The sequence below is a fragment of the Mirounga angustirostris genome, unplaced genomic scaffold (assembly GCF_029215605.1).
Source record: "Mirounga angustirostris isolate CCGP_5_RB_7025 unplaced genomic scaffold, mMirAng1.0.hap1 SCAF_3, whole genome shotgun sequence".
Lineage (NCBI taxonomy): Eukaryota > Metazoa > Chordata > Mammalia > Carnivora > Phocidae > Mirounga > Mirounga angustirostris.
In genome coordinates, this window is record NW_026991711.1 from 158,131,342 (window position 1) to 158,152,558 (window position 21,217).

Sequence of the window (21,217 nt, forward strand, 5' to 3'; positions counted from 1 at the left end):
GTTGATAACATTAACCCTGAACTCTTTCTATAATCAAATAATCCTATTGATGGATACAAAACTTTCTTCTCAAAAATAAATATAAATACCTTTGCCAAATTAGAAATAATCTCTCGACCTTCCACTCTAGCATAGTAATCTTCATCAATCAATAATGGTTCAATGACTACAAGGATCTGAAAAAGAAAAAGAGCTACATTTTCACAACAATTACTAATGCCATACTCGTAAAATTACAGAGAAAAAATTTATTATAGGCCATTTATGTAATTTAAACACACAAGCATACAAAACATATTTTACCAGGAAATTTATAATTAATTTATAATTACCAGGACTCTGTTAATCAAGGACGAATTAAAAATTTTAATTATGCAAATTCAAGATATATAAAGACAAATACAAAGATAAAAGCTGGGGGGAGCTATTAATCACACAGATTAACAATCAACATTTTATTTTAAAAGATAATAACTTAAACATCAATCTTCATTTTACAATTCTAAGGCATTATCATCACCAGCAGAAAGATGGGTCCTTAACACTAAATGGTGTACTACAGACACACATCTTTTCTCGTCCTAATGTTATACCAATAAAAGCAAATGAAAAAATATGAATAATATGAATCCACTGTAAAAGTGACAAAGTTCCTTCTACATATGCACACATATATTTGTATATGTGTGATGTATGCTTATGCAAAGAAAAGGGTCTAAGAGGACATGTAAATTTAGTATTGGTTAACTTGGTGTCTTGCTGGGGGCTGAAATTTCTCTTTATACTGTGAATGCATGCATCAGCTACTACTTTTTTAGAATTTTTTAAATTTTGCAAATGTAATAAGCTGGTTTTAAAAATCCATGAATTCCTTTTATATTAAAAAAATATTCAACCAGGGGGCACCTGGGTGGCTCAGTCGTTAAGCGTCTGCCTTCAGCTCAGGTCATGATCCCAGGTTCTGGGATCAAGCCCCGCATCGGGCTCCCTGCTCAGCGGGAAGCCTGCTTCTCCCTTCCCACTCCCCCTGCTTGTGTTCCCTCTTTCACTGTGTCTCTGTCAAATAAATAAATAAAATCTTTAAAAAAAAAAAAAATTCAACCAGTAGAAACACTACTTGAAGAGAACAAACCTTGTGCACATATGGTCGAACTAAGTCATCAAGTTTGTATAATATTCGATCAATAACTTTGACAAGTAAATGACGCTCTTGATCCTCAAGTGTAGGAGACATCAGGAGAGGAAGAATCTGATTAAACAAAGGACCAGCTCCAAATTCACGAGCTTTATCAGTAATCTGACGCAATGCGGCCTAGGGTGGAAAAAAAGAGTAAAAGGTGTGTTCCTTTATAATTAAGCATTCAGAACATGCAAATTATTCCATGATTTTCTATAACAGTATTTTTAGTGTAAACGTCACAGATATCTTACACAGTGTAGCCTGAGTGCATTCCCATCAAATTATTCTGAAGTCTGAACTCCTGTAACTGAAGTTCATTGTTTTCGGTTAATTCAAAAAAGGGTAATTTAGTAGAATTTAGTAGAATAATGGAGCCACAGGATACAATATAAAACTCCTTAACTTCTACTAAAGCAATGCCCATTTTCAAATTACATATGATACTAATGTAATTCCTCACATAATTCTACTAATTACCTTAGTGTCTTCAGCATGTTTTAAAGGCCCTGAGAACAAAAAGGAGAATCCCATTTTTCAACATCCTTATTAGCATAAAACGGTTTGATTAAAAAACTAAATCCCTCATAGTACACACCTTTCTTTCTCTTACACTATGCCATTGGTAAAGATGAAGAGATTAATTATTAATTAATTATAAATTCCTAACATAAAATTATAATGAACCTGATGATTTAGTGAAGTGGTACTTACCTTTCTCATTGGAGGTGTTCCATTCTTAATTTTTAAAAGCAGCTTCATTATTTTTCTCTCTTTTTGCTCCTCTGGACTAAGTGTTGATTCATCAACATCAACCTATTAGTAAAAAGAGAAAATGTAAAGGTAGATTAAGATATTGCAATTTGTTGGGTGATAGACACTGGGGAGGGTATGTGCTCTGGTAAGTGCTATGAATTGTGCAAGACTGTTGAATCTCAGATCTGTACCTCTGAAACAAATAATGCAATATATGTTAAGAAAAAAAGAAGAAGAAGGTAGCGGGAGGGGAAGAATGAAGCGGGGGAAATCGGAGGGGTGGACAAACCATGACAGACGATGGACTCTGAAAAACAAACTGAGGGTTCTAGAGGGGAGGGGGGTGGGAGGATGGGTTAGCCTGGTGGTGGGTATTGAGGAGGGCACATTCTGCATGGAGCACTGGGTGTTATGCACAAACAATGAATCATGGAACACTTCATCTAGAACTAATGATGTAATGTATGGGGATTAACATAAGAATAAAAAAAAAAAAGATATTGCAATTTGTAAGTCCTAAATAAAAAGCAGTATTTTAGTTCTGTTATTACTACTCACCAAAAGTTTATCAAAGTACTGAATATCATCGGGTTTTAAAAATGGAAGATTTCCAGATGGCTGGTCATTAACACTTTTCATTGTTCTATCTTCAGTTTGCATGTGGAAACCAGTCATGCCGCCCAAAGGTGTTGGAGTTGCTGTCAGCTTTCGAGCTGGAGTTCGAATAGGAACATAACCAGCTGGAGGGGGAAGTACCTAGTACAGTTAAAAGATAGTTTAGGATTTTCTTGACTTTATAAAGTTTCATTATGTTATATAATAACAATGAATTAATATTTGCACTTAAAATATCTTAGTTTATTAGCCAGAAGCTTTTTGCTTGGAAACAAGAATTAACATTGATCCCATCCTTCTATCTTATGTTTAAAATCTGTATGACAACCATTCATATTTCTCATCTAATTAAAATATAAATTAAGAATATTAGGAATGTGGGAAAATGAGATACCTGAAGCGGGCTTATGAAATTCTGATCACTTTCAAACATTAACCTATATAAACATGCTGATGAGCTGATAGGTCATAAATGGAAATAAGCTCACAAAGTACACATAATAAAGGGTTAATTTTAATAAAATGAAAACCCATTCAAATAAATCTCTGCACTTTTATAAAAGCAAAGAATCTTAATATTTAAGTTGTTTGACAAAAATGAGTTGTGTATAAAACTAAATTCATAAAAACCAAAAGTAAAATATTTACCAAAGCCCTATAAAATACACCATTTGATTAAACCAAAAACTTCACCTAAGATTCACTAAGAAAGATTTTTCTCTCCTATTGATATTAAGGAAATCAATGACTGCAATTAAGAAGACAACAGTAAGTTGTAGAATGTCTATTCCCACAGCATTATGTGGAGGCTAAAGAAGTTTAAAGCAGAAATTCATGCACACTTAAAACACTCTAATATAAACCTAACAAGGGGAAAAACATACAAACTCTTAAAAAGCAGCAGGCACTGGCAATATAAGGCTCTGTAAAGGCCCTCTAGATGTCCTAGGTTCCAGCTAACTTTGGACTACCTTTAGACCAGCAAATGGTTCCTGAGTCCCAGGTACTTAGAAAATTCTGTAATTCAAAATAAACTTCAAGTTGCTATGGTAAAGAGAATATTCTTTGTGTTTATTTGCAACCCAGGAACTTAAATAAACAAAATCTTGGGAGGCACAAAGTAAAATAACTATGATCTAATGTGAGCTTAATCCTGCGACTGTTGATAAACTACAGCAGCAAGCTATTCCATACCACCAAGGCAGGAGTTCTCAAAGTATGGTCCTAGAAGTCCTTATAATTTCTCACCTTCCAAAAGTAATAAAAGCTTCATGTCATTCATTTTTTCATCTCTATTACCTTTTGGAACTGAAATATACTTGGAAATAGCTAAAAGAATGGAACAGCAGTAGTAAATTTGGGCAGGGCCAATACAAACTCGACCAATTAATTTCTTCACAGAACATTTAAATAAAATTCACATCCTAAATATTACCACACTGGTATTTGTTATTACCTTATATCCTTCTGGGAACATAGCATCTAATTCTTCATCAGAAAGTGGGCGGTTTCTCTCATCAATTTCTCTTTCCCACCGCCAAGCCTGAAGCTGTTCAGGAGTCATACTCATTATGTGACCTACCAAAAGAGCAAATTGCTGTTAACAATCTATAGTGCAAGTCTTTTTTTTTAAGATTTTATTTATTTGACAAAGAGAGACAGCGAGGGAGGGAACAGAAGTAGGGGGAGTGGGAGAGGGAGAAGAGGCCTCCCGCCGAGCATGGAGCCCGATGCGGGGCTCGAGCCCAGGACCTTGAGATCATGACCTGAGCTGAAGGCAGCTGCCCAACTGACTGAGCCACCCAGGCGCCCCTATAGTGCAAGTCTTAACATTACATAGGCCCTTGGGATATAAGACAGTTAACATCAATTTTAATTGCTTTGTTATTATAAATTCAAACCAAAACTTTTTAATCCAGTTATTCTTGCTAAAAATAGGCATTAATAGCACACACAATACCTGAGAGAAAAAAAATTCAAAATATTTCCAGGAAAAAAATTATTTCCAATGGGAGATTTTCTACCTGGAGTAGGGGTAGCCATGTTCATTGCTGGTGTGCCAATTGGTGTCTTTCCAGGGGTCAGAACAGGAGTGCTTCCACCCATCTGACTAGCCGGTGTTTCATCCCAACGTGACTTTCTTTTACTGGCTCCAGGAGTTGGTGTTTCACCAATTGAATCTCCACCTCGATCGGTTCGAGGAGTCTCAGCCCATCCGCTTCCATGCCCAGGAGTGTCTTTTAAAAAAAAAAAAAGTAAATAAATAAAAAATTTTAACCACTGTCAAAAAAAATTACTGTTTATTCTCAAAGAGCTAACATATTAAAACTGGTCAAGTTCAAAAACAGGATATTCTTAAAATGGAGACCCATTTAAAGTTTAAATTTTCATTTCGTATTTATCCTCCCACATTATTTTTTGTTTCTTTCCCACTGATTACAAAAATGTAGTAGCCACTGACGAATAGAAAAACAAAAGTATTTTTTTAACCAGGCATAACAGCACAACCAGAAGACAGCCACTTTATGCATCTTGAGCTACTTCTGATTTCTCTGTACAGTTGGATTACTCCACGTGTACAACTCTAAACTGCTTCTTTCATCCACCATATGTTGAGCATTCTCCCCTATCATTAGAAATCCTTTATAAAATTTTAATGTAACAGACGTACTATTAATATTAAGCCTTAACTTCTCACAGCTAATCTCATGAAGAATTAACAAACCATAGGTTTAAAGAGTTTACACACACACACAAAAACAAGAGATTTAGACAAATTTATACAGACAGAAAATAGAGGTTACCAGGGGTTGGGAGGAGGAGGGAATGGTAAGTTATTGTTTAACGGGTACAGAGTTTCTGTTCAGGATGATGAAAAAGTTCTAGAAATGAATAGTGGTGATGGTTGCCCAATACTACAAATGTACTTAACACCATGAACTGTACACTTAAAATGGTTAAATGGTAAATTTTATGTTTTCAAGAAGGGAAAAGAATTCAAGCATATGATCTCCTTAGTTCTTTATCTATCCCCCAAAACGACTGATTATTTACCTTTCTACCCAGGACTAGAGATGTGAACAGGTTTCCTCCTATAAACATACCATTCATCAAATCATTATTTCACCTAAACACACACCAAGATTCCACCAGAAGTACCTCTTTCTGTTTTGGGGGTCTCATCCCATCTGTTTTTACGAGCACTGGAAGTTGCGCCCCCATGGCCTGGTGTTGCATGGCCTGGTGTATCCCCACGTCCAGGAGTAGCAGCTCCCGCTGGTGTGTGACTAGGTGTAGGATCCCATATTTTTGAGCCTGGGGTTGCTCCAGGAGTCTCACTTCCCTTTGCACGACCTGGTGTCTCGTCCCATCTTAAGGAAGGGGTATGTCCAGGGGTCTTAACAAAGCAAAAAAACACTTTATTTCACATACCTACACAGCCACATAAAAATAACTAGAAAATTTCTATCAAAAAAATTGTTAACAAATATTTTAGTCTTATTCTGTATTAATGAGAGTAAATTACCCTGCTTAAGAAACACCTACTTTATAGCAAGTATGTTTGACTAAAAACAATGTGAAGTTTGTTTTTTTTTTTTTTAAAGATTTTATTTATTTATTTGAGAGAGAGAGAATGAGAGACAGAGAGCACGAGAGGGAAGAGGGCAGAGGGGGAAGCAGACCCCCTGCCGAGCAGGGAGCCCAATGTGGGACTCAATCCTGGGACTCCAGGATCATGACCTGAGCCGAAGGCAGTCGCTTAACCAACTGAGCCACCCAGGCGCCCCAGAAACAATGTGAAGTTTTAATTTGGAGCAGTGAAAAAGCCCTAGCTTAAAAAAAGAAAATGGAGTTTTGGGTATGAGTCTTGTATATACCATTATTAGCTCCACAACTTTGAGAAAATCACTAAGCCTTCTCTGTCTATATGTGCAATAAAAAAATTTCAGCTTTAATTATAGCAATACTTCCCAAACTGTGCTTAGAGACATATATCTATGAGTTCTCACTAAGAAATACTATTTTTGTGTTTTTTTCAGTTTCATGTGTGTGTTTACTCTAAGTATGTTTTTGGACCACCTGGGTAATTATCTTGTAACTAGATACTGCCACATGATTTCAAACCCTGAGATTTACAATCACATTTGTAATATTACTCTAACTAATGCTGATAAGATTAGTGAAAAAAAGATTAGAAGTAGAGTGAAGTAATCAAAGTTTCCATTATAGTTCAAACAGACAAGGAATAGGTGATGCAAGGTAGCAGACAGCCCATGGTAACAGAATATTGTGCCTTACTTTGATACTATATTGTCTGCACTCTGCAGGTTCTTCTGTTGGCTTCAGTGTAAGCCAAACAAAATTTGTACTTAAGACGCATAAATATTCCACCGGTTTTATATTATACTTTTATATATTTAAAATTGGATGGGGGCACCTGGGTGACTCAGTCGTTAAGCATCTGCCTTCAGCTCAGGTCACGATCCCAGGGTCCTGGGATTGAGCCCCGCATTGGGTTCCCTGCGTGGCAGGGAACCTGCTTCTCCCTCTCCCACTCCCCCTGCTTGTGTTCCTTCTCTGTCTCTCTGTCAAATAAATAAATAAAATCTTAAAAAAAAAATTGGATGCTCTATCCAACACAAGAATTCTGTTTAGCTTTATATTCGCAAATTTGCATAAATACCATAACAAATTTAAGGCACAATATTTGTTTTCCTTTAAAAAGATTCTATGGGGGCGCCTGGGTGGTTCAGTTGTTGGGAGTCTGCCTTCAGCTCAGGTCATGATCCCAGGGTCCTGGGATCGAGCCCCACATCGGGCTCCCTGCTCAGCGGGAGGCCTGCTTCTCCCCCTCTCACCCACCCCTGCTTGTGTTCCTGCTCTCGCTCTGTCAAATAAATAAAATCTTTAAAAAAAAAAGATTTTACGTATCACTCAGGGATGAGAAATTTTCAATTGGTGAGTGAAACACATAAATTGTTCAAAATTTCATTTTTGGCAACTGCTCCTCCTGCTGATCAGGTAGGAGATAAAACTTTTTCTACTATCCACTGTAATTCCCACAGTCCTGATTAGGATGGAGCTGTGTTAAACAAGCAGAATGAAAGAAACATCATCTGAAACTCAACAGTTTTATAAGACAGACATCAACTCTTTTAAGATTTTATTTGACAGAGAGACAGCGAGAGAGGGAACACAAGCAGGGGGAGTGGGAGAGGGAGAAGCAGGTTCCCGCTGAGCAGGGAGCCCGATGTGGGGCTCGATCCCAGGACCCTGGGATCATGACCTGAGCCGAAGGCAGACGCCCAACCGACTGAGCCACCCAGGCGCCCCCAGACATAACTCTTGTGTCTAGTTTTCATGAGCATACAAATACACAGCAGCACAAGTTTCTCTTTCCCAGTTTTTAAAATTAGCATTATCAACCACAGAATTAAATTTAGTAATAATTAGGAGTGCCTGGGTGGCTCATTCTGTTAAGTGTCTGCCTTTGGCTCAGGTCATAATCCCAGGGTCCTGGGATCAAGCCCTCCATCGGGCTCCCTCTCAGCAGGGGAGTCTGCTTCTCCCTCTCCCTCTGCCCCTGCTTGTGCTCACTCTCTCTCTCTCTCAAATAAATAAATAAAATCTTCAAAATAAATAAATAATAAATAAATTTAGTAATAATTTATATTCTAAAGAGCCAAATCCTCTCATATACCAGCAAGCAAATGGGAACTCCTCAGGCTCTACCTTAAACTCAAGTGTTTGGAAATTATTAGGTTCATTATATCCCAATTCTGGGTTTGGGAATATACTGCCAGTCTATAAATAAATCTGCAGCAGTCTATGCTAAAACAGTGACTTAGGGGGCACCTAGCTGGCTCAGTTGGAAGAGTATATAACTCTTGATCTCGGGGTCATGAGTTCAAGCCCCACGTTGGGTACAGAGATTACTAAAATAAATAAACTTTAAAAAAAAGTTAGTGATTTAGACTAGGGTGGTGGAGACAGGTCATGAATGGTGGTTAGATCCCAAATATATTTAAAGGTGGGGCCAACAAAATTTATCTATGGATAAAACTTGGGACAAGAGAGTAACTATTGGATGACACTGACATGACTCTCTAACATGGGAACAGGCTGGAAGGGGTGAGTGAATAGAGAAAATCAGTAATTTTATTTTAGAAAAACTCACTTTGAAATATCTATTAAACATTCAAATAGAAGTGTGAAGTCTGAGAACCCAGGACATGTAGGGGATAGATTTGTACATTTGGGAGTAGTCTTATAGAGATGGTATATGAAGACAGGAATGAGATCTTAGGGAGTGCATTTAGATAGAAAAGAGGTCCAAGGACTGAGAACTAGAAAACCCCAAAGTTAAAGGAAGCTGAGGAAGATCGAGCAAACAAGACTGAGGAACAGGAGTCAGTGAGTAGAGCATTAAGAGAATCAAGAGAGACTGAAGTCCAGAACCTAAGAAAAGCGAATCAAGTAATGGCAAATGCCACTGATATATGACAAGATCTATGATATGATGATATAGGATATGAGGATTGAGACTTGATCTTTTTGGATCTACCAAAAGGAGGTCAAGTGACTTTGACAAGAGATGTTTTGGTGGAGTGGTGCAAGCAAAAGACCAGATAAGCAGAGACTGCAGGTATAGACAACTCATTCAAAGCATTTTGCAGTAAAGACACAGAAATGAGATGGTAGCTGGAAGGGGATGTGAGATCAAGGGATGGTTTCCTGCAGTTTCTTTGTTTTTTAAAGAGGAAAATGGGTACAAAGTGTTTGCTGATAATAGCCTGAAGTACAGAGAAAAAAACTGATGTTACACAAAAGTCTCTGAGTAGTAAGAGGGGATGGGAAATAGTATATAAGAAGCTGTTCAACCTGCACTGACAACTCAGAAAGAAAAGAGTAAATGAGAACAGACACAGGCATACTGGTAGATTTCACAGTGGGAACGGTGTAAGTTTTTTTATTGTTTCTACTTTGGAAAGGAAAAATAGGAAACAAAGTCATCAGCTAAAAAGCTGTTAAGGAGGTATTATGTTTGAAATTTTCCCTGGGGGTGCGGGGGATTGAGAATTACTGCTTAATGATTACTGTTTGCTCAAGGTAATGAAAAAATTTCAAAATTAGTGGAGATAGTTGTACAACATTGTGAGTGTAATTAATGCCACTAAATTGTACACTTTAAAATGGTTAAAATGGCAAATTTTATTATTAATATTTTACAATTTTTAAAAATTTTAAACAAATGAAACAATAAAAACAACCCCTAAAGACGTTCTCTAAGAAAATAAACTGACCAAGGAAATGCAATAGCACTACCCATGTGACACCAGTGGCCAGATGTTTAAATTACCATCTAGAAAATGAAGAAGATCACTATATTGTACTCAACCTCCACAATGTGACATACTGAAATGTTTTAATATTCCAAAAGGGACGTTCCTTTATTCCAGGCTATGGACTGAACTGTGTCTTCCCCCCAAAAAACTTATGTTGAAGCCCTCAACCACCAATGTGACTATATCTAGAGATTAGGCCTTTAGTAAGGTAATTTAATGCGGTCATAAGGTTAGGGCCATAACCTGGTAACACTGGTATCCTTAGGAGAGACACAAGAGCTCGCTTGCTCTCTCCATGCACACACACCTTGATATTGACTTCAAGTCCCCAGAACTATGAAGAAATAAATGTCTGTTGTTTGAGCCACCTGGTCTGTGTTCACCTGATGTCAACAAGAGTAGGCTAATACACTCCATGTGAGAGGGAAAATCTAAAAACAATAATAATCGTCATTAAAAATAAAAATAAATTACCTCTGCTTGATCCCAACTTGACAGCTTTTTGGGAGTGGCACCAGGAGTCTGATCGGCTGTTTGATCCCAACGCCGTTTTCGTTTTGAGGGAGGCTGGGATGCTGCTGCTCCATTGACAACTTTTAGTTCTCCAGCTTTAGCTTTTTCTGCTAGCTGCTGCCTAATTTCTCTCTACAAATATTTCAAAAATCACTGAGTATTGCTAAAACCTTTTCAACATATTTTCATATATAATCAGCACAGTCATTTCAATTTAATGTCATTGTCTTCACTCATTCTGCTTTCTATGCCACTGGGAGGCCTTTCCTCATTTCCCTTTCTTTTCTGTATTTCTAGTTTTATACAATGTCTTTCTGTGCAAAAGATGAGCAACTATGCAATTTATAACACAGAGCACCCTACTTTAAAAACAGTGAAGTAAAATCTTCAATAGTGGAAAACCAAAATGCTTTCATTAAAAAAGTTTTATTTAAAACTCACATAAACTGCAATGCACACTATGTAGTAAGATAGAAAAGTGGCAAAAAATGGAAACTTACAAATTATAACTATATAAATATTCTTATACTTATTCCATGTAACAAATTATATATTCATAATAAACTTATAGAGGCTTACTGGTAGAACAAAATGGAGCAATCACTGCAGGCCAGTAAGAATCCTTCAGAATTCTCCACCCATATCCAAACTGAATCTTATGGAAGATTTAGAGGTTTTTCAAGGAATGATTTAACTATCTGACTTTTCCCTTAGCCATCTATTTCAGGCACACACCACCAATCCTCCCCACAGATACAGCCACCATAAGATAACATGTCTCTGGGTGTGTACATATACATATACATATATGTGTACACACCCAGACAGATAGCCAAGGGGCCAAGGACTAGAAAAAGATATAGAAATATGAAAAGTTTAATTTGGGAGGCAGCAGAATTTTGGGTAAAGTTTCTTTCTCAACTTAGTTTTTATTAATACTATTAAAATATTACTTGTGCAGCAAATAAAAAGGAAACATAAAAGTCTCTCAATCTGAACTTTCTATTACATTCTTTCACCACCACCAAAATAAAAATCGGGCTCACACACCTCTTCTTTAGTTAAATGCTGTTCTCGCATTACATCCATGTAAGTCCTAGCGTTCATTTTAGGATCAGGGGTCTTCCCTCCTGCAGAAAAGAACAGCAACAGGACAAGAGTACAATAAATAAAAGATAATTAGGTTAAATTGATTTATCTGCCCTGCTCTAATATTATGTTATTCCATAATCATTTAATTTATTTTTTGATGGAAAACTTTAATAATTATACATCTTACTTTTTATTGAGTTTGCTGATCAATTTAACCTGTTTGAACACAAACATATCTACAGCAGTTTAAAACAAATATTTTAATGCATATAAAAACAAAATGACAGCACAGTTTAGAGTCTTCAGAAGTGATGGGTTCCTGGGTTGCTAATCCGGAATACGTACACTTTCGTGCCTTTGTCTCCATCAGCAGTTCTGACTTCAAGCAGCAGAATAGAAGCCTAGAAAATTATCTCTTTACCATTAGTAACACTTTGGAAAGATATTTATATTCAAAACATTACCTGTTGCAAGCTGTTAAAATCCTGACTACAAATAACTATAACTAGATAAGTTCTCCATACAATGTTCTAAAAACAGTTATAGTTTAGAAAATCTGACTTTTAAAATACACCTATAATCTTACTCTGATGTCATGTTACTAAAAAGGGCTTCATTCTTTTTAAGTTTTGTTGACCCAAAAACATTTTTATTTTCTTAGAAAGTAAAAATTACAACTGGAAACATATTACTTGAAATATATTACTTCTACCGGTTATGTTTCACACAGAAGAAAAGTGGTGTACAAAGAGATGTGTTAGTCTCTTGGTTCAAGTTTCAGTATTTGCTTTCAAACTTCAAAATATTTTAAAGAAGCCCAAACAGTACAGAACAAGATTCACAGAGGCACACTATGTTTTAGAAATGTGATAATCAGCTATACCAATAGTATAGCATCACAATTTAGGAAAAAATAATAAAATTCTAAGACATTTCCTATGCTGAAGATCATGCCCAATTGATAGTGTCATTCTTTCTGACACTAGCTCTGATAAGACTTCCTTTGGAATACTTTTTCACCATAATCTAGAGAGGATGTGTTGAACTGCACCCTTAAGAATGCAGACAGGACTGGCATATAGCAGTACTGCTGTAGGAAAGAAATTAAGGACAGTTAGTATGGGCCTGTGAATTCTGACATACATGTTTAAATCAATTACAATTATGCAAGTAAAAAAAGAATATCCCTACTAATTCATGCAGGCTGAAAATCTAATTTGTAAACCTGCAGCAGAATCTAATTCTAAGAAACAGGCACCTAATTTTGATTTTGAAACTCACCTGAGGAAAGCTTCCATCAGGCTCACTCACTATGCCCCTTGTGCTGACCTGCACACTAAAATTAGCAAAACAGACTCCAACTATTAAAAATATCAAAGTCTTTGTATACATACTTTTGTTTTAACTTTAAGTATGCTTAGAGCAAAGTAGGTGCATTTACTAAACTATATTTAGAGCAATATGGGGGGAGCTCTAATGTGAGAAACAGTTTCTCAAAAGTAACAAGCCCAAAAGTCTAGGATTTGGAATGAAAACTTTCAATAGCTTGAAAGTATTTTGAGCAGAAAAACATATTTGTTCAAAGTATAGAAAGCGTACCCAAAACAAAAGTAAAAGAAAAACCTTTAACCCTTTGCGTTTCTATGGCATTGGCTCATTATTTTCTTGTCCTTCTACCTGGAAAGAAAACTTGCATTATAAAGATGAAGAATATGGCATCTGTGACTTCAACCAAATCTATACAAATCTATAATAAGGGGGATTTTAAAAAAGAAAAGCAAATTCATAAGCATGCCAAAAAAAATCAAAGGGCTAAAGACAACTTAAGACAAATAAATTCCTGAAAACTTATAGAAAAATGGGAAAGAATTACCATCTGCAAAAGGATCAAGACGCTCTGGGGATATTATCATGGTCCGCCTGTGCTTTTTGTATTCATCCTCCCGGTCAGCAATCTTCGGAGGTCGGTGCTCAGCAAATGGATCATACTGAAAAGAGGTATGTCTCATTTAATAACTACTTTATTAAATAACCAAAGAGAGTATCATATACAAAACCCAGAACATTAGAAAACATGTAAAAATGTTTAATACCGACTAATGAAAGAAATATCTTCTATCATTTTATGGATGTTAACTTGAAAAAATAAGACATAGGGAAATGAGACAATATACACTGTCAACATTTTCATACTTCATTTCTTCACACTGTCAACATTTTCATACTTCATTTCTTCATGAAATGATTACCTTAACAAATAAACTAAGTATTACTTCTAATCCTCCCCAATCAACTCTCCTCAAGACATTCTAATAACTTGATTTCTAAAATATGGGGGCTTCCACAGGAATTGAGACATTCAGTTTTCCTTAGCTGAATAAACTCTGGTTTTAATTTTTAAAAAGGGCTGCGAGGGGAGAAGAACAAGAGGAGAGTCACCTGTTCTGTAGATTGCGGTATATCATTAAGCAATGCCACAGGGGCATGATATCCCGGCTTCTTCTGACCAAGCAAACTTGTAGATGATGAGTAGTCATCGTCATCCTGCAATGAAATACCCCCAAAAAACCACCAACAAAATGTCAGAACTTAAAAATTAAAAAGCATATACAGATTCAACATGGTATCAAAAGATTTACTGGCAAAGTGGTGTCTAAACCTTTGTTCATAAAACTTGTAAACACCTAGGTTTTCTTTCAAATCACTAACCTTTTAAAAAAATTAAATTTAGTTCTCTTTACTTTTAAAAACATTAAACAAGGAATGATTTCTATGGAAGCTAACTAAAATAAGGTAGGTATGGACTAAAAAAAGCCTGAGCATTTCATTTTCTCACAGAAAGCATAATGAAATTTTTCAGGACATCTGGGTGGCTCAGTCGGTTAAGCATCTGCCTTCGACTCAGGTCATGATCCCAGGGTCCTGGCATCAAGTCCCACATCAGGCTCCTTGTTCAGCGGGGAGCCTGCTTCTCCCTCTCCCTGCTCTGCCTGCCGCTCCCCTGCTTGTGCGCTCTCTCTTTCTCTCTGACAAATAAATACCTTTTTTTTTTTAAGATTTATTTATTTATTTATTTGAGAGAGAGAGAGAGAGAGCATGTGGGGGGGAGGGTCAGAGGGAGAAGCAGACGCCCCGCCGAGCAGGGAGCCCGATACAGGACTCAATCCAGGGACTCCAGGATCATGACCTGAGCCGAAGGCAGTCGCTTAACCAACTGAGCCACCCAGGCGCCCATAAATAAAAATCTTCAAAGAAAAAGAAATTTTTCTCGGGCTCCCTGCTCGGCAGGGAGTCTGCTTCTCCCTCTGACCCTCCTCCCTCTCATGCTCTCTGTCTCTCATTCTCTCTCTCTCAAATAAATAAAATAATCTTTAAAAAAAAAAAAAAAAAGAAAGAAAAAGAAATTTTTCAAATTTGGAAACTACAAACAGCTTATTTAGAACTCTCCAGTTTCCTTTTTGTTGTTTTAAAGATTTTATTTTTAAGTAATCTCTACACTCACAACCCCAAGAGTCTCATGATCTACTGACTCAGGCAGCCAGGTGCCCCTTGTTTTTTTTAACTCATGTTTAACTACACAAATAAAATATAATTAATTTTAAATGTATCTGTTTCCCTAGTAGTATGTTTAAACAGACTAATGTTATACTGTTACTTTACTACTATAAGAAATACAACAATGGATTAACTCCCAAGATTTTAACACCTCATTTATTTTATTCAAAAATGAAATCAAAATTTCCCCCTTAGCTTCTAGAAATTGTACCTTTGGAACTTGAAAATTTTTCTTAAAAGAAAAATGTGCCAACTATAAAATAAAATGTGGTTTGCATTTCATAAAAACAAGTGATAAAATCTATATACATAAAACGTTTATTACTGAAACACACAAAAAATAAACAGCCACTTCACCAAATCTGGATGTTTGGAATGGTCTGACAAAATAAGCTATGTGGACTATATAAAAACACTTTGAGGGATGCACTTCAAAACGAGACACGGTCATCCTCCAGAGTAATTAAAAAAGGCCACTCCATTCTTATTAAGATGCCAAGGGGATGGAACGCCCAGGTGGCTGAGTCAGTAAGGCATCCGCCTTTGGCTCAGGTCGTGATCCTGGGGTTCTGGGATCAAGTCAAGTCCCACATCAGGATCGCTGCTCAACAGGAAGCCTGCTTCTCCCTCTGCCTGCTGCTCCCCTTGCTTGTGAACACTTGCTCTCTCTGACAAATAAAATCTTAAAAAAAAAAAGATACCAAGGGGAAAAACACAGCATCAAACACAAATCAAAAGTCAAAAGTGGCAAGGACAGATGGCTATCTACAATAAAGTAACGTCTCATGCTGGCTACTCTAGATAGAGCTTAGGAGGTAACAAGCAGGGTTTATTTTACAATAGTTAATGATTTGCAGGTTCTTTGCTGGATAAACAAACTAGTTTTAACATAAAGATTCATAAAGTTTTAACATAAAGAACTGATCACTTCCGGAAGTTTCTGGACCTTAGAGAGAAAGGACACCTTCAATAGTTTTATCCTCCAAAAGAACGATTTCCCAATCCCCCAAATCTTCCCAGATTAAGTAAGATGAGTAAAACAGAAAATTCCCTTATATTTTTGTTCATCAAAGAAATGCTTGACTCTTGTATACTCGATAACTCACATCTTCAAGTTCAGTTGCAGCAATTGATGTCACATATCCAGCAAATCGGCTGTCACTTCCACCATAAATTTCCTGGTCATAATAACCTGTAGAATCAAGGCCCACTCCTTGAGCTTCATCAAGAGCTGCCTTCTTGCCTTGAATTTCTCGAATCTGTGCTTCAATATCTGTAAGAAAGTTAATATAAGCTTTAATTTTCCAAAGAGACCCAAAACAATGCATTTCTCTAGTAGGAATTATCAAAGTACTCTTCTAAACACATAAACTTTAAAATAACTATAATACACAAGAAGTTAGTAGAACTATACCTAGTACTGACTTACTTAATACATCTACACCTCAACAGACAATACTTGTACACAGAAGAGATGCTTACCATTGCATCAACTACAAATTAGAACAGGTTACCAAAGTTTAAATTGTTGAATTCTAAACCTTTCCCCAAATGAAAAAATAATACTGTCAATGTTGATTAGGGACCAAGAACAATACTCAAGATCATTTAAACTCAACAATACCAGAAATGCAAAACCAACAGTACTATGGAAAGTGGTTCTCAAACTAGAATGTGCAATAAATTGTCTATAGATTTTGTTAAAATGCAGTAGGCCTGGACCAGACCCAAGTTTCTACATTCCTAACAAGTTCTCAGGTGATGTCCTAAACACCTAGGATCACACTTCGAAGAGTAAAATAATAAAGGATAAAGTCTAAATTCTTTATAGCCTAGAAATTCAGAGCCCTACCCTGTTTGGCTGCAACCCCCATGACATTAGTTTTATGATTAAGAGTCTGAAGAAAAAAAAAGTCTGAGCTCTGGAATCAAAATGTCTGCCTTCAAATAAAGGCTTTCTCTACTAATTAATGTTATTTCACCTCTGTGTCCCAGTTTCCTACAACGTGTTTTTTTAAAAGGATTAAATGAGATAATGAACATGAAACTTAAGCATTCCATGAATGAATTAACTCTTGCCAGCTCGTTACCTTCAACTGAATTAAAACCCTTTGACACTAGGCACTCTAAAAAAGCTCATTTACTAGTTTGCAAGGACCAAAAGGAAAAAGATTCAAATGGCAAAATGCAAATAACCAACCCACACCCTCAGCAAAGGGAGAAAACCCTCTGTAGTTCAAGATGGGTGTGGTTTAAAGCAGAAAATGTAATAACATTATCTAGTCCAAAGCGCAGCTGGACCACATTTCCCCAGTAAGTGGGAGCAAGTCTCAGAAACTCAAAATAACGGAACAGGTTTACCACTGAACCTTAGCAGCTCCAGTTTGTAACCACATCTCAAAATTCTTATCATGTATCCAGAGCACCACCATCTCCACAGTTACTACTTTTTCCGGCATCTCTTCCCTCAAAACTGTTACAGCAGCCCAAGCAGCCAGGGGCCCCCATCATGATCAATCACAAACAGAAATATCCTGATGTAAGCTGGGTTATTTTACTATTCTACTTTTGTTTCCGTTTGAAGTATATTTTTTTTAAAGTTTTAAATCCACATTTGGTCCCTTCCCTCACCCCAAGAATTTTTGCCCTGAAATACAGAAGAAACCAGAGTAGATAGCATGACTGGCTAAGGGGTGAGTGGAGATTAAAAGTCTTCATTTTTTTCTTTCTGAACATTTGCATTTCTGAAATGTCTGAGGCTTAAAAACAAACACTAGATGTATGGATCACTTTTAAGTAAATAGGTTCTTTCATTGGACCACAAATGCTACTGCCATCAGGATCCAGACAGGACACACTAATGGGTAAATCAGGCCAGCCAAATAATCTGCCATCTCCCCTCTACAGCATCAGTCTAGTCTACTAACAACCTACACTGAAATCACCTGGGGCCCGTTACAAGGACTGAATCCAGGCCTCAGATACATTAAGTTGGAACCACCCACTGAAGAGCCCAGGCTTCTACATTAGCAACAAACACCCCAGGAAACTCTCCACTTCCAGCCCCGGCCTGCCTTTACCAAAATTTCCAATTTAGGACATGTTATACTTTTTTCTAGCTCATATAGAACAATAGCCCCCCCACCACCACCAAAAATAGGAAAGGGGTGTTGTTTCAAAAAACTGCATATGTATGGTAATACATACATATTGTGCAGTTTGCTCTCCTCCTCCACACACACATTAATACATCACAGTTTTATTTTCCTTTGAAAGGATTTTTCCAGTCCAAGTTTTCAGCAGCTAGTCCTTTATTTGGATAATACAATTTATTCAGGAACTGCTTTCATCTACTGAATCTTATCTACTGATTTTATGTAAGGACTGGCAACAAGAGTTTTCTAATTACAAAAGTACTCAAAATATCGAATTCGTTTGTATAAAAAGCCTTGTATCATGACTGGATTCCTATTAAATAAAATTCAGCAACAAAATTACCTAGGGCTAGGCAGCTCTTTATAGTCAATTAATTCTGAAGGGAGTTCATTACTAAATTTCTACAAGTTGTTAGTTCTATGTTTACATGCAAACCAGGTGCTATGTATCTGCTTGAAACTATGGATAAAAAGCCTAAAAGCTCGTGGGTTGTTTGTGCACTGTAAACTGCAGCACATTTACACAAACATCACATTACCCACAAAACTGAGACAACAGTTTCCACAACACTCAGCAGTTACACAAATGACAGAATTAAAAACTAGAAAACTCAATAATTACTTAATAAACTGTGCCAAAATATGAAACATAATAAATTCAAATATTTATAAGCAAACAAATGTATCATTACATTTATAAACAAGGTAACTGTGATATTTTGTTTACAAAATAAATAAAATCTGTGGCACAAATACGGCAAAATATTAAGAACCAGTATATCTGAGCAATGGGATTACATTGGGTTCATTATACATTATATTTTTTCCTGTACTCTTCTGTATGTTACACTATTTCATAATTAAAAAGTAACTTTCAGGGCACGTTCTGCATGGAGCACTGGGTGTTATGCACAAACAATGAATCATGGAACACTACATCTAAAACTAATGATGTAATGTATGGTGATTAACATAACAATAAAAAATTAATAGAAAAAAGTAACTTTCAATCTGTAGAAGTCATTAAAAGTAATTTTTCCAAATTTTATAAACATTTTGCATCTCTGGGAAAGGCTAAACTGTCTCTAGTTTCTTATTTTCAAAGCTGTCTCACACAAATTATAGCTACGGTATGCAGGTATTCCTGCATTTTCTGAAATACGAACTAAAGATCATTTCTGACAACAAATGTGTAAGATTTGCTAGCAACAGCAGAAAAAAAAAATGAGGGAAGACACCAAAAAGAATAACCAGAGGTCCAAAATGTTAAATAAAAGACTTGAGGAGACAGAGAAAGGAGGAAATGTTTATGCTAATCTCTTCCTACTTCAATTATAACCAACATGAATAAATCCTCTGTTCCTGCCTAATCCCTTTCCAATTCAGACTCCCTGTAGTTGAGACATTCAGATGTGAAGATAAAGAAAAATGGATACTGTCTGCTAGTGACTGGACAAGAAGAGACTAGGACCTCCTCATGGCCACACATAAGACTGCCAAGAGCTGGCACTCTAATCCATGTGAACCCATAAATATTCTAGTCTTCTTGATGCGTGTATCAGTATTTCTCATTATCAAGTAGTATTCCAATGTACTACAGCATCCAGGTTGCTTGCAGTTTGTAGAGATTACAAATAAGGCTGCTATAGAACATTCATGTACAGGTTTTTATGTAAACATGGGATTTAATAGTACTTGTGTAAATACCTAGTTCTATAGATTAGTATCTAGTCTGCTGGGTCTTAAAGCAGTGTATGTTTAATTTTATAAAAAACTTACAAAGCCCTTTTGGTGGGTTTACTCACGTAAGTTTGAGAACAGAAGACAGCTGAATTATTCCATGTAACAGAGGAAGAATCATTTTGAGAGATGAAATGGAGGAAATTAAAAGAACAAGTAAAATGAAGAAAAGCTGGGAGCTAAATGAGATTAATAAAATCCCAGCTTTATGGTGTTAAAAGGGGGGTTATCAGGAGACAGATCTAAAGTGAATTTCTATATTATCTGAATTTCCAGATGAAAGCTTCACTTCTGTTCCCCACACAACCCTCCCATCTTCAGTAAAATCTATGGAGTGGGACTTTCGGTTACTGATGCTGAAAACTTAAAAACAAAGCAGGAATTCCCTATCTTGAGAGCAGATTTGGAATCTTAAAACTGAAGTTATGGGTTGTCCTTCAAATTCCCAGACTTGGCAGTCTAGTACTGATTTAATTAAAAAAAAAAAAAAAAGATGTCTTAGACAAGAAATCAAAGCACTAGTTAAGTATTAGACTTGTATTTAGGGGCACCTGGTTGGCTCAGTTGGTTAAGCCTCCGACTCTTGGTTTCCACTCAGATCGCGATTGGGGCATGCTCAGCACAGAGTCTGCTTAGGACTCTATCTCCCTCCCTCTCCCTCTCCCCTCCCCACTGCTTGCGTATGCGCACATGTGTGTACGTGTGTGCTAAAAAAAAAAAAGTATCTGACTTGTATTTACGAGAGTCTGCAAGAGCCTCACTGAAGGAGGAGCCTTGAGGGTAAACTGTCGAGAATGAGGTTTTTCTCAAGTTGGTATTCCTATTTTAAAGTACGAATATCACAAGGACTCAAGCAAAACTATTCCAGATAGGAATATCTATGTAAGAACTGTGACAGTACATTCATTGCCATTAAAATTATAGGGGCAGAGGCACCTGATTTTGCAAATCCTTTGTTAAGGTTTCCTTGCCATGGCTGGTCCAACCTAACCCTGAAGTATGATTTCAGAACCGTGTTCATTCCTAAAGCCAATAATTTTCTTGGCGCTTCCCTTGCTTGTGGGCCTCCAGACATCTTAATTGCAGCAGTAGTTGTGGGAGAGTCTAAGAAGGTGTCGTGGGTATTTTCTCTGCCCTCTTCCCCTGTTCCTGCAGACTATAGGAAACTCTACAGGACAAAGCTGCTGCAACAAATAAATTGCAAGGAAAAAGAAAGATGGAGGAGGAAGATAAAGATTTAAGACTAACTGATGTATGGACTTTATTTG

General features: G+C 36.7%; 1 protein-coding gene across 6 annotated transcripts in view; it reads right to left on the reverse strand.

Moving 5' to 3' along the window:
- The window catches only part of SF3B1 (splicing factor 3b subunit 1), a 39,380-nt gene that overhangs the window by 12,190 nt on the left and 5,973 nt on the right, over positions 1-21,217 (reverse strand). For 2 of the 6 annotated variants that reach the window (XR_008505584.2, XM_045868296.3), the window contains exons 2-13: positions 16,161-16,327; positions 13,939-14,043; positions 13,373-13,487; positions 11,458-11,537; positions 10,369-10,539; positions 5,708-5,945; positions 4,573-4,785; positions 4,005-4,126; positions 2,492-2,689; positions 1,892-1,993; positions 1,133-1,312; positions 90-176 (exon numbers count right to left, since the gene is read on the reverse strand). Coding sequence is in view for 4 of the 6 variants with exons in the window: in XM_045868296.3 (XP_045724252.1) it covers positions 90-176; positions 1,133-1,312; positions 1,892-1,993; positions 2,492-2,689; positions 4,005-4,126; positions 4,573-4,785; positions 5,708-5,945; positions 10,369-10,539; positions 11,458-11,537; positions 13,373-13,487; positions 13,939-14,043; positions 16,161-16,327 (1,778 nt within the window). In the remaining 2 variants the exon portion in view is untranslated. Of the gene's footprint in view, positions 1-89; positions 177-1,132; positions 1,313-1,891; positions 1,994-2,491; positions 2,690-4,004; positions 4,127-4,572; positions 4,786-5,707; positions 5,946-10,368; positions 10,540-11,457; positions 11,538-11,665; positions 13,147-13,372; positions 13,488-13,938; positions 14,044-16,160; positions 16,328-21,217 lie in introns of those variants that run through there. The other 4 variants (XM_064586863.1, XM_045868297.3, XR_010410257.1 and 1 more) reach the window with 4 other exon arrangements.